Genomic DNA, 14,139 nt, shown 5'->3' with positions numbered 1-14,139 from the left:
ATACATGCACTGGTATTAGGGTGCAGTAAATTAATTAACTCTGCCATAAGATAGTGCTACCTAATTCCACACTTTAGCACCCTTGTGCCCCAGTCAGTGCCTCCACCACCCAACATTGCCACTGCCCTGGGATGCTCTGCCTTTGCTCAAAGTGCTATGGTCCTGGGCACACATGTAGATGCTGCACCCAGAAGCAGTTAATTCGAAGACAAACTGTGCCAGTTTATTGCCCCACCTTAATTGCACATCAAACATACAGCTAAATAGTTAATAGATTTCATACACATTAGGGCTGAAAGGGACCTCGCAAGATCATCGGGTCCAACCCTCTGACCAAGGGGCAGGAAGTCAGCTGGGATCAGATCACCCCAGCAAGATAAGCATCCAAGCGTACCTTAAAGATATTCCAGACTAGGTGCTTGCACCACTTCTGAGGTGAGTCTGTTCCAGACTCTGGAGACTCGGACAGTAAAGAAGTTTTTCCTTATGTTCAAGGTCTAACAGTCACAAACTGCTGGAAGATCATTTTAGACTGTCTTCCCTTGGTGTGCCCTGGTGAATAGACATTCTCCTAGTTCCTGATGTACACCCCTTATATACTTATAGGCTTATATACTTATATACTTGCTGCCACCAAGTCACCCCTGAGCCTTTGCTTCTCCAGGCTGAAGAGTCCCATGCCTCCCATCCTCTCCTAATAAGGCCTGTTCTTTTGACCTCTAATCATGCATGTGGCTCTCCTCTGGACTCTATCAAGCTTTTCCACATCCTTTCTAAAGTGTGGAGCCCAGAATTGGATGCAGTACTCCAGCTGCGGCCTCACCAAGGCCAAGTAAAGTGGGAGGATGACTTCTTGGCTCTTGTTTAAAATGCACTGGTAGATGCAAGCCAGAGTTTTATTTGCTTTACTGGCTGCGGCATGCATTGCTAGCTCATGTTCATCTTGTGGTCAGTCATGACCCCCAAGTCTCTTTCAATTGTGGTGCTAGTGAGTGTAGCACTGCTGAGCCTATAAGTATGATGCGGGGTTTTTCTATCAAGGTGGAGCACCATGCATTTCTCGGTGTTGAATGTCATCAGGTTTTGATCCACCCCCCTTGTGAGCTAGTCCAGGTTGGCCTGAATTGATAGCCTATTCTCTAGCCTGACCACATTTCCCCATAATTTGGTGTCATTTGGAAACTTAGCCAGTCCACTTCTGACACCTGAATCCAGATCATTTACAAATATATTAAAGAATACTGGTCCGAGTATTGAGTCCTGGGGGACGCACCTTGTCACCATGTGCCATGTTGACTTGGTTCCATTGACTATCACTTTCTGGGTCTGACCACAGAGCTAGTTCTTCAGCCATCAGACCATAAAGTTGTTGAGGCTGCAGTTCCTTAATTTTACCATGAGGACATCATGGGAGACCAAGTCACAGGCTTTTCTGAAATCTAAATACATGACATCAACCTCTTCTCCTTTGTCCAGGTGATGCATCACCTGGTCATAGAAGGAAATGAGGCTGGTCAGACATGACCTACCCACAATGAAGCCACGTTGGCTCTCTCACAGAATGTTGCCTTCCATTAGCCTGTTGTTGATGGTTTCTTTGTTGATTTTTTCCAAGATCGTTCCAGGGATTGAGGTCAAACTAATTGGCCTGTAGTTCCCTGGATCATCCTTCTTTCCTTTCTTGAAGATAGGCACCACATTGGCCCTCTTCTAATCTTCAGGAACCTCTCCTGAACACCACAAGTTCTCAGATATCCTCGCCATTTGTCATGCTATGATGTCAGCCAATTCTTTTAGCACTCTTGAGTGCATTCCATCTTGGTCACCTGACTTTTGGGTGTCCAGCCTCTCAAGTTGTTCCCTCACACAGTCTTCGCCAATTATAGGCACACGATTGCCCTTACCCTGGTAGTCCTGCATCCTGTCAGGCAGGGTGATCCCCTTGGGCTAGTGGAAAATCAACGCAAACTAATCATTGAAGAGATTATCTTTTTCCTAGGTGTCAGTTGTCAGCTGCCCCATTTGGTTCAGCAAGGGTCTGATGTTGCCCTTAGTTTTTTTTCTGACTTCCCACATATTTGAAGTAGGACTTTTTATTGCTTTTGATTCCCGTAGCCAGTTTGAGTTTGGTTTCAGCCTCAGCTTTTCTTGTCCACTCCCTACAGGTGCAGGCCAGTGCTGCATAATCCTCCTTAGTGGTAGTTCCTGACTTCCATCCCTTATAAGCTTCTCTTTTCAGATTCAGGAGTCCATGAGTTCCCTATTGAGCCAAGGGGGTCCCCCAGCCCTTTTGCTACCTTTCCTATGGGCTGGAATGGACTTCCCTTGTGCTTTTAAGATCACATCCTTAAGGAGCAACCATTCATCATGGACTCCCCTCCTTATCAGATCATGGTCTCTCAGGGCCTCAACAACTAAACTCATGAGCTTGTGAAAGTCAGGTTTCCTAAAGTGAAGGATTTCTGCATTGCTGACTGATTTGCAAGCTTTGCGATGGATAGAGAAAGTGATCAACTCGTGATCACTGTCACCAAGCTTCTCTTCGATCTTCAGGTTACTGGCTAGATCATCCCCCTTGGCCAGTACCAGATCCAGCACTGCCTTACCTCTTGCTGGCTTGTAGACTTCTTGAGTCAAATAGAGCTCACCAATGCAAGTGAGAAAGCTGTGTGACCAATCAGATTTGGCTGAATGCTCTTCCCATGAGATGCCAGGGTGGTTGAAGTCTCTCATGATGACCATGCACCAACAGCGTGCAGCCTCTGCCAGTTCCCAAATTCATGGTCATGCTCTTCCTCCTGGAAGAAGGTCTGTAATAGACTCCTACAGTTATATCCCCTTTACCACATTCTCCTTGTATTCTAACCTACAGGGTCTCAAGTTGCTCTCCTTGGGTGCCGATCTCTGCTTGTAGGTAAGTGTACTGCTGCTGCGCATAGAGAGCTACACCCCCACCCTTCCTTGCAACATGATCCCTCCTGTACAAGATACAGCCATCAATCCTATGGTCCAGTCAAAGGTGGAGTCGCACCAGGTCTCCATTATCCTTATAAGATCGTATTAATTTTTGCTTAGCAGAAGGGCCAGTTCCTCCTGTTTGTTCCCCATGCTCCTGGCATTTGTGTACAAGCAGCTAAGCCTGCCATCAGAAGCCCAGGGCTTCCCTGTCTTGTTAGAAGTCCTATCCTTGGGCTGGGGTAGGAGTGAGCTCCCTTGTGTTATCTGACCTGCTGATTCTGTGGTTGTCACTTCCAGGGCTTGCACTAGTGATTGTCCACCCATTCCCCAGTGATCTTAGTTTAAAGCCCTGTCTTTTGGGAAATAGTTTATGCATCTTTTGGGAAATAGGACTTGCAACTATATTGTTTTTCAATTAAAGATACCTGCTGGTTTTCTTTCATCCATTCCTCTTGCTCCCATTCCCTCATTTCTCCATGACATCTAAAAATTGTAATTAGATGCAGACAGAATCATGGCAGCATATCTAAATATTGATCCAGTTTTCTTAATATAGGCCAGACCATGTGGTCAGTAACAGTGATATTAGGAAGTATAATGCATGTATTTCCTCAAGTAAGGTCAATAATCCTCAAAATCAGTTTTGTCAGCTGCATTTTGTCTTGTTAGAAAGTTGTTCTGTTTTTACCCCTGGAGACGACAGTATATTGTATATATAATACCCACCTGTTTGGAATGTCTTAATTCCAGCGTTTGTGATTTCTGAGATACCAGGGCCTGGACTGCAAACAGAAGTACGTGTGTAAGAGTTTACAGAATCAGAACCAAAGTGAATAACCTCTACTGAAAATGTGTAAAATTGAAAAAGGGCAGGGTGGGGGACAGGAAGATGTGAAAGAGAGCGAGAGAGAAAATTACAGAGAAATAATGGAGAAACAGAATTTCAAAAGACATAGTCCTCTCAGCTCAGTGAGAAACCTGCATCAGTCACGGAGAAAACTTCATATAGAGAGACATGGGATGTTTATGATCTGCTGTAACATTTACAGATTTACAGGGTTAGCCCCTCCATTCTCTCTGTACCAATGAAATCAGTGTGTAATGTGAATGTAATTTATATAGCAGCAGAAGGAACTAGGGGGTGGTGTGCAGAGCTGTGATGCCTGTTAATTTGGACTACAAGTCCCAAGAAACCCCAGGGACTAGGGCAAGGGAAAAAGGAAGAGGAAGCTTGAAAGTAAGTAAGCAGAAGAGACAGCGGTGCATACCTGGAACCTGGTCAGCCCTACACAGAGGAGTGGGCAGTGGAGTTGGAGACCTCACTGGCTCGGTCACCCAGGACTGTGGACCAAAGGAGCTGGACTCAGACTTGCAGGCTGCTGTTTTAGTGCTGTAGGTACTAAAGACACCTGGGGACAACTCCAGAGATGTGTGGGGGAAATTAAGATGCTGAGAGTATGTTACAACAGTGTTGATGTTTCTTTACCTTTTACCTGTTCCCTCCCTTTGGCTCATTGGCTTGTGACCCTAACTCTATGATTTTCTATATAAAAGTGGGAGGAACTCCCCCTTGCTTCTTGTGCCAGTTTCTGAGGCTGCAGGGTTGGCACAACTGGTTTTGCATTTTGCATTATAAAAGTTATGATAACAAAAGTGTATATTCTGAAAGTACAGTTTCTGGATTAATTTAGCATAGACTGAGTTAAAAGACTCAGAAATCAGGCAAATTACCTAGAAATAATTCATATGAAAATATTTATTTTAATCTTCAAATTTTCATTATGTGCATTACATTCTTGTGTTACAGCAAAAAACAGCTGACATACAGTACCACAGTGACATATAAATCAAGCTGTAGAAATCTAATATACCAAAATTGTGTAAACAAAAACCTTTCCATCTCAGTACTTTCCATGGACCAAATTCTGACCTATCGAATCCCACTGAAGGGAATATCTACAAGGCAGAGCTAGACTCAGTATGAGGAAAACTACCAAGACTTGGTCTTTTACTTCTGGGGTAGCAAACACCAGTCCCTACTTTATACAGATAGGAAAAATGCAAGTTTTAAAAAAGTAAATTAAACCTGGGTTGTTTCTATATATCCATATAGATATTGTGTTACTACTGAAAGTTGCAAACTCAAAGTAAGCTCTATGGACCAAAATCTTAGTTCACAGATACTCAACTGGCAACCGCAGTTGAGTTTCCAAGGAGACGGAGTAAGATACTGGACTGTTTTTGCCTGTAAAATAAGATACCTGCAGCAGAAATTCAGCTGGAAGTAATAATGAATTCACAGAATAAAAGTACAAGCTGAAATTTTTCTTCCAGTTGCCATCAGTAAGCTAAGAAGTCTTGTTCCCTCTGCATGGGGGAAAATATGGCCTTCAGTCAAGTTCCTGAACAACCCCAAGCTATCTGAACTCATGAGTAGCCCAAACCAATTATAACTAAGCTAATACCTCTTCCGTTCATCTTGTCATGGTTTGAAAAGGCATCTCTTTGGGATCATTCAGTAAAATTAGAAAGGAGGACCACAGAAAACTAAAGAAAGGGGAGTGCTTGTTTTTTCTGTAATGGAAATAATATATCTTTGCTGAATATCCATCCCCAGTGCAAACTGTGCTAAGGCAATCTATATACTGTAAAATTTAACAAATAATTTTAGCATGGGAGATACATTCCATTTGAAAATGTATTTAACTATTAAATTTTAGTCTCCCAATTGAATAGAAACATTTTTTACAGCTGTTGTATGACACATCAATTACAGGTTTGCTCTACTGGATTTTCGATAACATTCAGCAAGATTTTTTTTCTGTTGGTAGAAATGTATGACTCTGATTTGCACCATCCTAACACATGTAACATCCTGAAGTCAAGAACACACGTCACAACTGCAGGAGTGGACCAAAACAACATGCCATACAGGTGGAAACAAATGACTGACTTTCCCATTAAGAAATAGTGGAAAATCAGAACTCCTTAAAGTACAAAAAAAAGTTTTGCTTTCAGTTTTAAACAAATGTTAAAAATATAAATGTGTTTGATATAATAAGCCACACACAGAATTCACTCAAACCCATTAATAATCCATATAATCCAATACCTTTTTCCTGCTTTGCACAATTAAAACCTTGGAATTTGTACTTACCCATGCTTTTATATTTCTCAAATGAGTTGATTCAGAACAGGAACACACTTCATAACCTGTGTAGGTCTACTGTACACACTAACTCAGATACCATATATGTATTGCTGTTTCCGTAGTTACAGGTAAAAGTTAGTATCAAATATGGACTATCATTTGATTGCATTCAAATTTAAAGATCCCAGTCCACAACTTCATTTTCCATTAATCAGTAAGACTATAAATTTTATCATTATTTCTTTGGAGGAAGAACATTTTGTTCATAGTAACCAGGGTTTACTACGTTTCCAGGTGGGTCGTACCTGGCCACCACAAACGTGGAGCCATCGCTTGCTGTGGCTTTTCCAACTCCCATCTTCTTTGTGTTCTTCCAAATCATAGCTGTAAAGTGACCTGGGAGAAAAGGAGATTAATACATTAACTTGGGGCAATGGATCAGCAAAATTCTTTCCAGTGATTGATCAAAAAATGTCATAAACTAATGGCTAATAACATCTTAGTGCTGAATCTGACTTCCAGCTTTGGCTAACCAATCCCTCCAAGCCCCACAGCAGTCCCATTAACTTCAGCTGGGGTTACTTGACAGGAGAGATAAATCAAGGCAGGTATCCGTAAAGCATATTCAGAAAAAAAATCTGTGAGAGGTTCTTCAATGCTTAATATATTTTTTTTTAAGGTTAAAAGTATATTTGCCTTCAAAATTACTACATTTTAAAACTGCGAAGGTTAAAGAGAGACCAAGACTTTTTCTTAAAAATCATTTTTAACACAGAAATGTTGTTTACTTCCTCATTCCTCCAGGAGTCATAGTTTCCTTCCTCTTTTCTGTTATCATCAGGTTACTGTGAGCAACTGTAAGATTTGCTGTTTCTACTATCTGATTTTCACTACTTTTTGAAAAAGAACAATGAGAAAAGTAAATGAACCACCTTTAAAGTAATTTCTGCATCTCTGAAAGAGAAAAGCCTAGACTTAACTCACCTGTTCCTGAAGAAAACCCTGGATTTTGAAAGTTGTAATTTTTTATTTCACTGTACCATCTGTCAGCTACTTCCTTTCCTGGAAGAAAAAAGAAGTGATTCTTTAAAATTGCAACAAACAGGATGAACTCAGCAAAATGTAACTGATCTAGCTTCTTGCCTACATCATTCTCCTAAGACTCCTGGCAGGTGTTCAGTTAAAGATGCCATGGGATCTGGTGCATAACCCCAAAAATCACACTTCCTGCCCTGGCTACATGTGAATGGCAGGTGGCAAGATTGTGGGATTGGAGATCAGATCCCCATCGTACCATATTGTCATGATCCCAGGCTCCCCCTACACCAGCAAGTAGAACACCAGTCAGCCAATTCCTGGTTGTAGCCTTGGAAACATACTGGAGTCAAGGGCTCCAATGCCCGCCCCACCTACTGCTCCCAGTCTCTGGGGTGCACTGGAACCCTTGACTCTGTGTCCCCAAGGTTGGGAGCCCCAATAAGCTGCTCCTCCCAGTCTATGGGGTACATCACAGCCAAGGGCTCCAGTCACCCCAGGGGCTGGGAGCCTGACCAGCTGTCACTCCCAGCGGCCAGGGCACAGCAGAGCTCTTAATTCCACTGTGTACCAGAGGCTAGGAGCATAGGTTGGCTGATCTGTGCTCCCAGCATGCCGGGTGCAACAGAATCAAGGGCTCTGATGGCCTCCATGGCTGGGAGCTGCAGGTAGTCAGGACTCCCAGCCTCAAGGGGCACACTGGAGCCCTGACTCCAATGCAGTCCCAAGGCTGGGAGCACTAGTCAACTGATCTGCACTCCCAGCCTCGGGAATGAACAGGAGTCAAGGGTTCCCATGTGCTCCTGTGGCTGGGAGCCCCAATCAGCAGGTGCCTGACCACATGTGTGATTTAAGGCATGATGGGAACCAGCCACAGAGTTATTACAGATTTTGTGTGTAATAACTGTGTGGCTTATTCCTTGTTTTATTGTGCTATTAATTGCATTAACATGTGCCTGTGATTAACTGGTTAACGACATCTTAAGTGTAACATCTGCCAGGGGCCTAATAGTTAGTAGAAACTGCTGGAAACTAAATGAAGTTGTATAAATATGAACTAGGCAACAATTTTAAGTTCCTTTGTTAATCAGGGTGAGCTCTTAGCTACAGATGGCCTTCCCATTATTGCTAACATACTCTCCAACTCAGCATTATTAAAAAAGAAACTACAGCAGGAAAAAGATGTGACAGAGACATAAATCCTTGGTCTCTTCTGAGACCTTGGACACACACTACTTTTGTAATGTTATATAGGCCCTTGTGGTGCTACAAAGAGCTTGTGGCCACACATTCTGACTGTTTGTAGTACTTCAGAAATGGACGACTCACTACGAAAAAAATCTCTATTTCAAAAAGAACTCCTTTGTGGCGCTACATGGAGAAGGTTTCTTAGACCCCCCTTCATCCTAGAGTGCTCTATTTTCCCTTCCACCACTCCAAGGAGAAGGGAGGAAGAGTGTCTAAAGATGTTTGTACACCTGAGTATTTGAGTCTGCTCCAAAGTGGCGGGTCTCCAGCGCATTGTGGGATGAAAAGGTAGGTGTATAAATGCCTTAAGTTCCTAACTGCAACAGGAGGCAGACATGCAGCCCTGTTAGCTGTAGTAGCTGTGCTGCTTTTCCGCTCCCCTTCTCTACTATGTTGGCAGAAGGGAGCAAAAAAGCAGCCCTCTACTGGCCCCTACCTGGAGAGTGTGCCTTTGACGTTGTTTTGGCATGCTCCAGCTAACAGGCTGTTCAGACACTTGAACATATGGACATATTTCTAACACTACAAAATTCCCCAGACTTTGTAGCACTCTAAATGTAAGGTGTAACCAAGGCCTAAGGAACATCAGCAGGCAAAAAGGTGCTGATCTTTCAGAGGGCGTGTTCAGACATGTGCTTTAATGTGCAGTAGCTTATTCTCCTGTGCATTAAAGCGGCATGTAAAAAACCGTGCTATGCTCATGCATGGTAGAATAGGCTACTGCGCATTAAGCATCACCTAAAAAGCATGTGCTTGTGCTACTGTGCATTTAGTGCTGCCCAATCCGCATTTGTTTAGTACCTCAGATTGGAAGTACTAAATGTAATGATCATTAGGAAAAGTGCATTAATGCATGTGTACACATGCCAGAGAGAATTAAAATAAAAAAAACACAGCCACAGTATTGGAAAATCAGTTTGGACCCAAGGCTTTAGGTGCAGCAAATGTTCCAGACACATTAATTTTTGCCTTGAAATCTGCTTCTGTTCCCCATTATGTGCCATCAATCTATGAATATATAATGCCACACAACAAGCCTGATGCACTATATTTAAGACTCAAGTGGAATGAAGATGTGGGGTTCAGTTAACAGACCCCCAAAGCAAATCAGCAATTTAGAAGAATATTCAAACATCTACAGCTGATCTCAGCCTGCATCTTATAAAGCAAAAGATCATTTTTCGTCTTCACTCAGCTCCCTCTCAACTTAAAAAAAAATTAAATACATTGCCAGTAGATACATGTTGGAGATGCACTGCATCACAGGCACTGTGTGCTATTATCAATTCCTTTTGGCAAGAAACTGTAACCAGAGTTAATACGGTTTTGAATACAGCACTGCTGCCTTTGGCAAGTATGTGCACTCTTGGGTATATACCTAAAGAGTTCAAACTGAAACCTTCCCAGATTGTGCTCTTACAGCAGGCCTTATTAGTGACATGCAGGATTATAATATTGCTTGTGAAAGATATAGGGCCTCTCCCAAAGTCAAAACCTGTCATAGTGAGACAACACACCTGGCATTTATAGAAAGAGTCCTGTTCAGCAGGTATAACTACTTTGACAAGTTTGGTATGATTTGGAAAGACTTCTTAGAATGCTCTGGTAATTAAATCGTTACTCCTTGCACATTTCTCTTTTCATCTGCTATTACTCCTGCCTTCTTCCCTCCCTCTTTTCATTCCTTTTATTTAATTTTTTTCTTTCTTTTCCCCTTTATTGATTACTGATTATGACACATATGTATGTATTTCAGGTTGATATGTTATATTGATATATATATGTATTTCTAATTTTTGTTGCAATTAAAAATCAATACACTTTTTTTTTTAAAACCACATTGAACCCCCAAAAATTTTAAGAATGAACAAAGGTTTCAGGAGTGATTAATTCCCCCTGATAGTTTCATAGTTTCATAGTTTCTAGGGTCGGAAGGGACCTGAGCAGATCATCTAGTCCGACCCCCTGCCATGGCAGGAAGAGCACTGGGGTCAAATGACCCCAATAAGGTGGTCATCCAACCTCCTCTTAAAAACCCCCAGGGTGGGAGCCTGCACCACCTCACATGGAAGCTGGTTCCAGACCCTAGCCGCCCTGACCGTGAAGTAGCGCCTCCTGATGTCCAACTTAAACCTTCCCTCCGCCAGCTTGTGACCATTGTTCCTGGTCACTCCTTGCGGTGCTCGGGGGAACAGGGACTCCCCCAGCGCCTGCTGATCCCCCCTAACCAGTTTATAACAGGCCACAAGATCCCCCCTCAGCCTTCTCTTTTGAAGGCTGAACAGGTTCAGGTCCCGCAACCTTTCCTCATAGGACCTACCCTGCTGTCCCTTGATCATGCGAGTGGCCCTCCTCTGGACCCTCTCGATGCTGTCCACATCCCTCTTAAAGTGCGGCGCCCAGAACTGGACGCAGTACTCCAGCTGCGGCCTGACCAGTGCCGCATAGAGGGGGAGGATCACCTCCTTGGACCTGCTCGAGATGCATCTGTGGATGCACGACAAGGTGCAGTTGGCCTTCCTAGCCGCCTCCCCACATTGCCGACTCATGTTCATCTTGGAGTCAATAATGACTCCCAGATCCTTTTCCACCTCCGTGCTGACAAGAGGGGAGTTCCCCAGCCTGTATGTATGGTGCCGATTGTTCCTCCCCAGGTGCATCACCTTACACTTGTCTGTGTTAAACCCCATCCTGTTCTCCTCCGCCCATCCTTGTAACCTGTCTAGGTCCAACTGTAGCCTGTTGCTCCCCTCTAATGTGCCCACATCCCCCCACATCTTAGTGTCATCAGCAAACTTGAACAGGGTGCTTTGCACCCCCTCATCCAAATCACTGATGAAGATATTGAACAGGGCGGGCCCAAGGACCGAGCCCTGTGGGACCCCACTTCCCACGTCCATCCAGGTCGAGAAGGACCCATCCACTACCACTCTCTGGGTGCGACTCTCTAACCAGTTGGCGACCCATTGGACTGTATGGGTGTTGACGCCACAGTCCCCCAGCTTCCTAATGAGAATGGGGTGAGAAACAGTATCAAAAGCCTTCCTGAAGTCCAGGAAAACTATATCCACTGCCACCCCTGCATCCAATGATTTAGTGACCTGGTCGTAAAAGGCCACCAGGTTGGTCTGACAGGACCTGCCACTGATGAACCCGTGCTGGTTGCCCCTGAGCAGCTGACATATGACAATTTTATCCACAGTCTGTATTTTCCCCAACATACTCCCTGCCATTGCAGTATCAAAGCACCCTTGTCTCTCTGGCTCTTACGGCACACCATGGGGATTTTTACTGGTGGATGCTGCATGACTTTAGTGGAGGGTCCAGCATGGATGTACTTGTGAAGCCTTCTGGATAGATGTTTTATGTGATCAAAGGGGATCTGGACTTGAGAAGCAATACACCCCTTCCAGTCCAAGTTTCCCTTTACTTACGCACAATTGGGAAAGTTAAGGGTGAAGTGATGGTCTTGTACAAAGGGGTTTCTGCCCAGGATTTATGGACAGATGCCACTGCAAAGTTTCTCCTTCCTGATTCTCCACAGGTATTGATGGTTTCCAGCCCCGTTTTGGCTCCTTCTGGTCCATAGAGCTGAAGTATGTACAATTATTATAAGCCTGGATAAATTTATCTTTGAAGTAAACATTTCAAAGATACTCTTCCCCTGTCTCACCTATGATAAAGCCATTCTGATAGATTAATAAAATACTGCCAAACATTTGAAAAAAATAAAAGAGCAATACATAAAAAATAAGGGTATTACCTGGTGATAATATAAAGCAGCTGTCAATAGATTTAAGGTCAAACATTTGCCAGGATTTCCCTGCAATCCCAGAGGTGTGGTATCCCACCCCTGCTTGGCCCACAAGCAGCAATGCCAAACAAGTAACACACTGCAAGGCAACAGTGTACATCTCTGTTTTAACTTTTTAACTGCCATTGGCCATAAGCAATGTTGGAAAGTCCCATGGGAACACTGCCTGTGAGCATGTGGTAGGCGACTACTGTCTTGAAACATTTTTCTCTGGCTCACTGAGTTTCAACTGGAGAACACAGTAAAGACTCTAGTCCTTGGCTCCAGTTACCATGTTTCTGCTGGAGGGCAGATTTATTCCTGAAACTGAATTAGACAAAATAACAAAGGGTTCTTTCACTCACCAACAGTCCTTAAAAAAAGGCAAGTCAGAAGAAGGAGTCAATTTAACAAAGGGTTCTTTCATCCACCAACAGTCCTTAAGGAAAAGGCAAGTCAAAAGAGGGAGTCAACTCTGACTCTCTAAAGAAGCAAAGAGACCATCTACAACAAAAACTAGAAGCAGGACCCTGCTGTCCAATCCAGCAACTTTTGTGACCAAAGTATTTATAGCAGTCTCTTGCCCCACTGCAAGCATGGATGGTGTTGAATGTTGTACCAGTGCTGTAGCATTCGTGTCGCACAAATGTTGATTGCATTCCCTCAACCCTTACTAAAATGCTAACCACACACCACCTGAAGAACACCTGTAGCCCAATTTCTCTGTCACAGAGCACGCAGATGCCCTGCTCCTTAGAGCAGAAACACCTAGGGAGAGAGCCCTAGCAGTGAGTGGGGAGCTCAGCTGCTAGTTACCAGGGCAGCCAGAGTAGTAATAAAGAGGCACAGGTGCTGGTTGCTAGGGCACCTGCTGTGGGTCAGCTGACCGGAAGGGGGCAGGGCCTGACCTGAGTTTGTGTTGATGGTTTACTGTTTACAAACAGTGGTTTGGGTGAGGCTATTAGGGGTTGGAGGAGGCCTTATAGGGGCTCCACAGTAGCGTGGGGACCCCGGCTCAGCATTCAGGGGTGCACCAACCCTAGCCCTGAGAAGGGGAGTGGAAAATTGGAGGCCAGGTAAGGCTGAGGCTGCCTGAGCCCAGCAGGGGGGTCGAGACCCCGAGGAGGAGAGTTGGGGCCAGGCACTGCTACGGCCACCTGAGCCCCAAGACTGCGGTAGTTGATATATTATCAAATATATAAATGATCAAGACTTGGTGGGTGAGAATGAGGGTGTTTTGAGACGAACTTGGCATGGTAGGGGGCGCTAGGGGAGATCACGGCCACCCCTAAGACCCCGCTCCGTGACATTCTCATTAACTATCTGGTAGGCTAGGGTAGTAATTACACATAAACTGGTATAAGCGATTGGAAACTGGTTCGAATCTGTAACACAACAGGACTAGAGACAGAAGTTACACATAAACAGGTTTAACTGATCAGAAACTGGCTTAAACCTGTAACAGAACATAAGTTCAGTGCACATAAACCAATTTCAAAATGGCTGAAACTTGTTTAAGATAAACCTGGTTGAATGCAGTATCAGACTTAACTGATTTGGGTCAAACCAGTTTATGGAACTTCTGTCCCAGACCCCTTCCTGGTTTCAGTTAAATCAGAGTCCCTCAGCATCCCAGATGCTTTTCAACCCTGGACTGGGTGAGGTTGGGCTGGGCTGTCTGCTCCAGACAGCAGGGCTGGCCCTGCCCCTCTCCTACCTAGCTGGAGCAGTGAGGACTGGCTGAGAAATAGATGGAGATTGCAGCCACAGCAATGTCCACCTGGCTTCTCCCGGCCCCCCTCCCCCCAACACTGATTGCTGTTCAAGCAGGGATCCCCCCATCCCTCCCTCCCTCCCCTCTCCAACAGCATGGAGACGAGCTTGCATCTGGTCAGGGTCATGCCACTCCCATGCTAACTAATACTGAGAGAGAGAGAGAGAGAGAGAGAGAGAG

The 14,139-nt window shown here is 44.3% G+C and overlaps 1 protein-coding gene across 2 annotated transcripts in view; it reads right to left on the bottom strand.

The window, feature by feature from the left end:
• Positions 1 to 4,699: 4,699 nt before the first annotated feature.
• Positions 4,700 to 14,139, bottom strand: part of GLIPR2 (GLI pathogenesis related 2) — a 101,163-nt gene continuing 91,723 nt past the window's right edge. For both annotated transcript variants that reach the window (XM_019509154.1, XM_019509155.1), the window contains exons 4-5: positions 7,094 to 7,171; positions 4,700 to 6,505 (exon numbers count right to left, since the gene is read on the bottom strand). In XM_019509154.1, coding sequence (XP_019364699.1) covers positions 6,345 to 6,505; positions 7,094 to 7,171 — 239 coding nt within the window. In that variant the 3' untranslated portion in view covers positions 4,700 to 6,344. The remainder of the gene's footprint in view (positions 6,506 to 7,093; positions 7,172 to 14,139) is intronic.

Source organism: Gavialis gangeticus, unplaced genomic scaffold (genome assembly GCF_001723915.1).
Source record: "Gavialis gangeticus isolate Ggan-Ray unplaced genomic scaffold, GavGan_comp1, whole genome shotgun sequence".
Lineage (NCBI taxonomy): Eukaryota > Metazoa > Chordata > Crocodylia > Gavialidae > Gavialis > Gavialis gangeticus.
The sequence above is the reverse complement of the archived record's forward strand: the minus strand, read 5'-3'. Positions and strand labels throughout refer to the sequence as shown.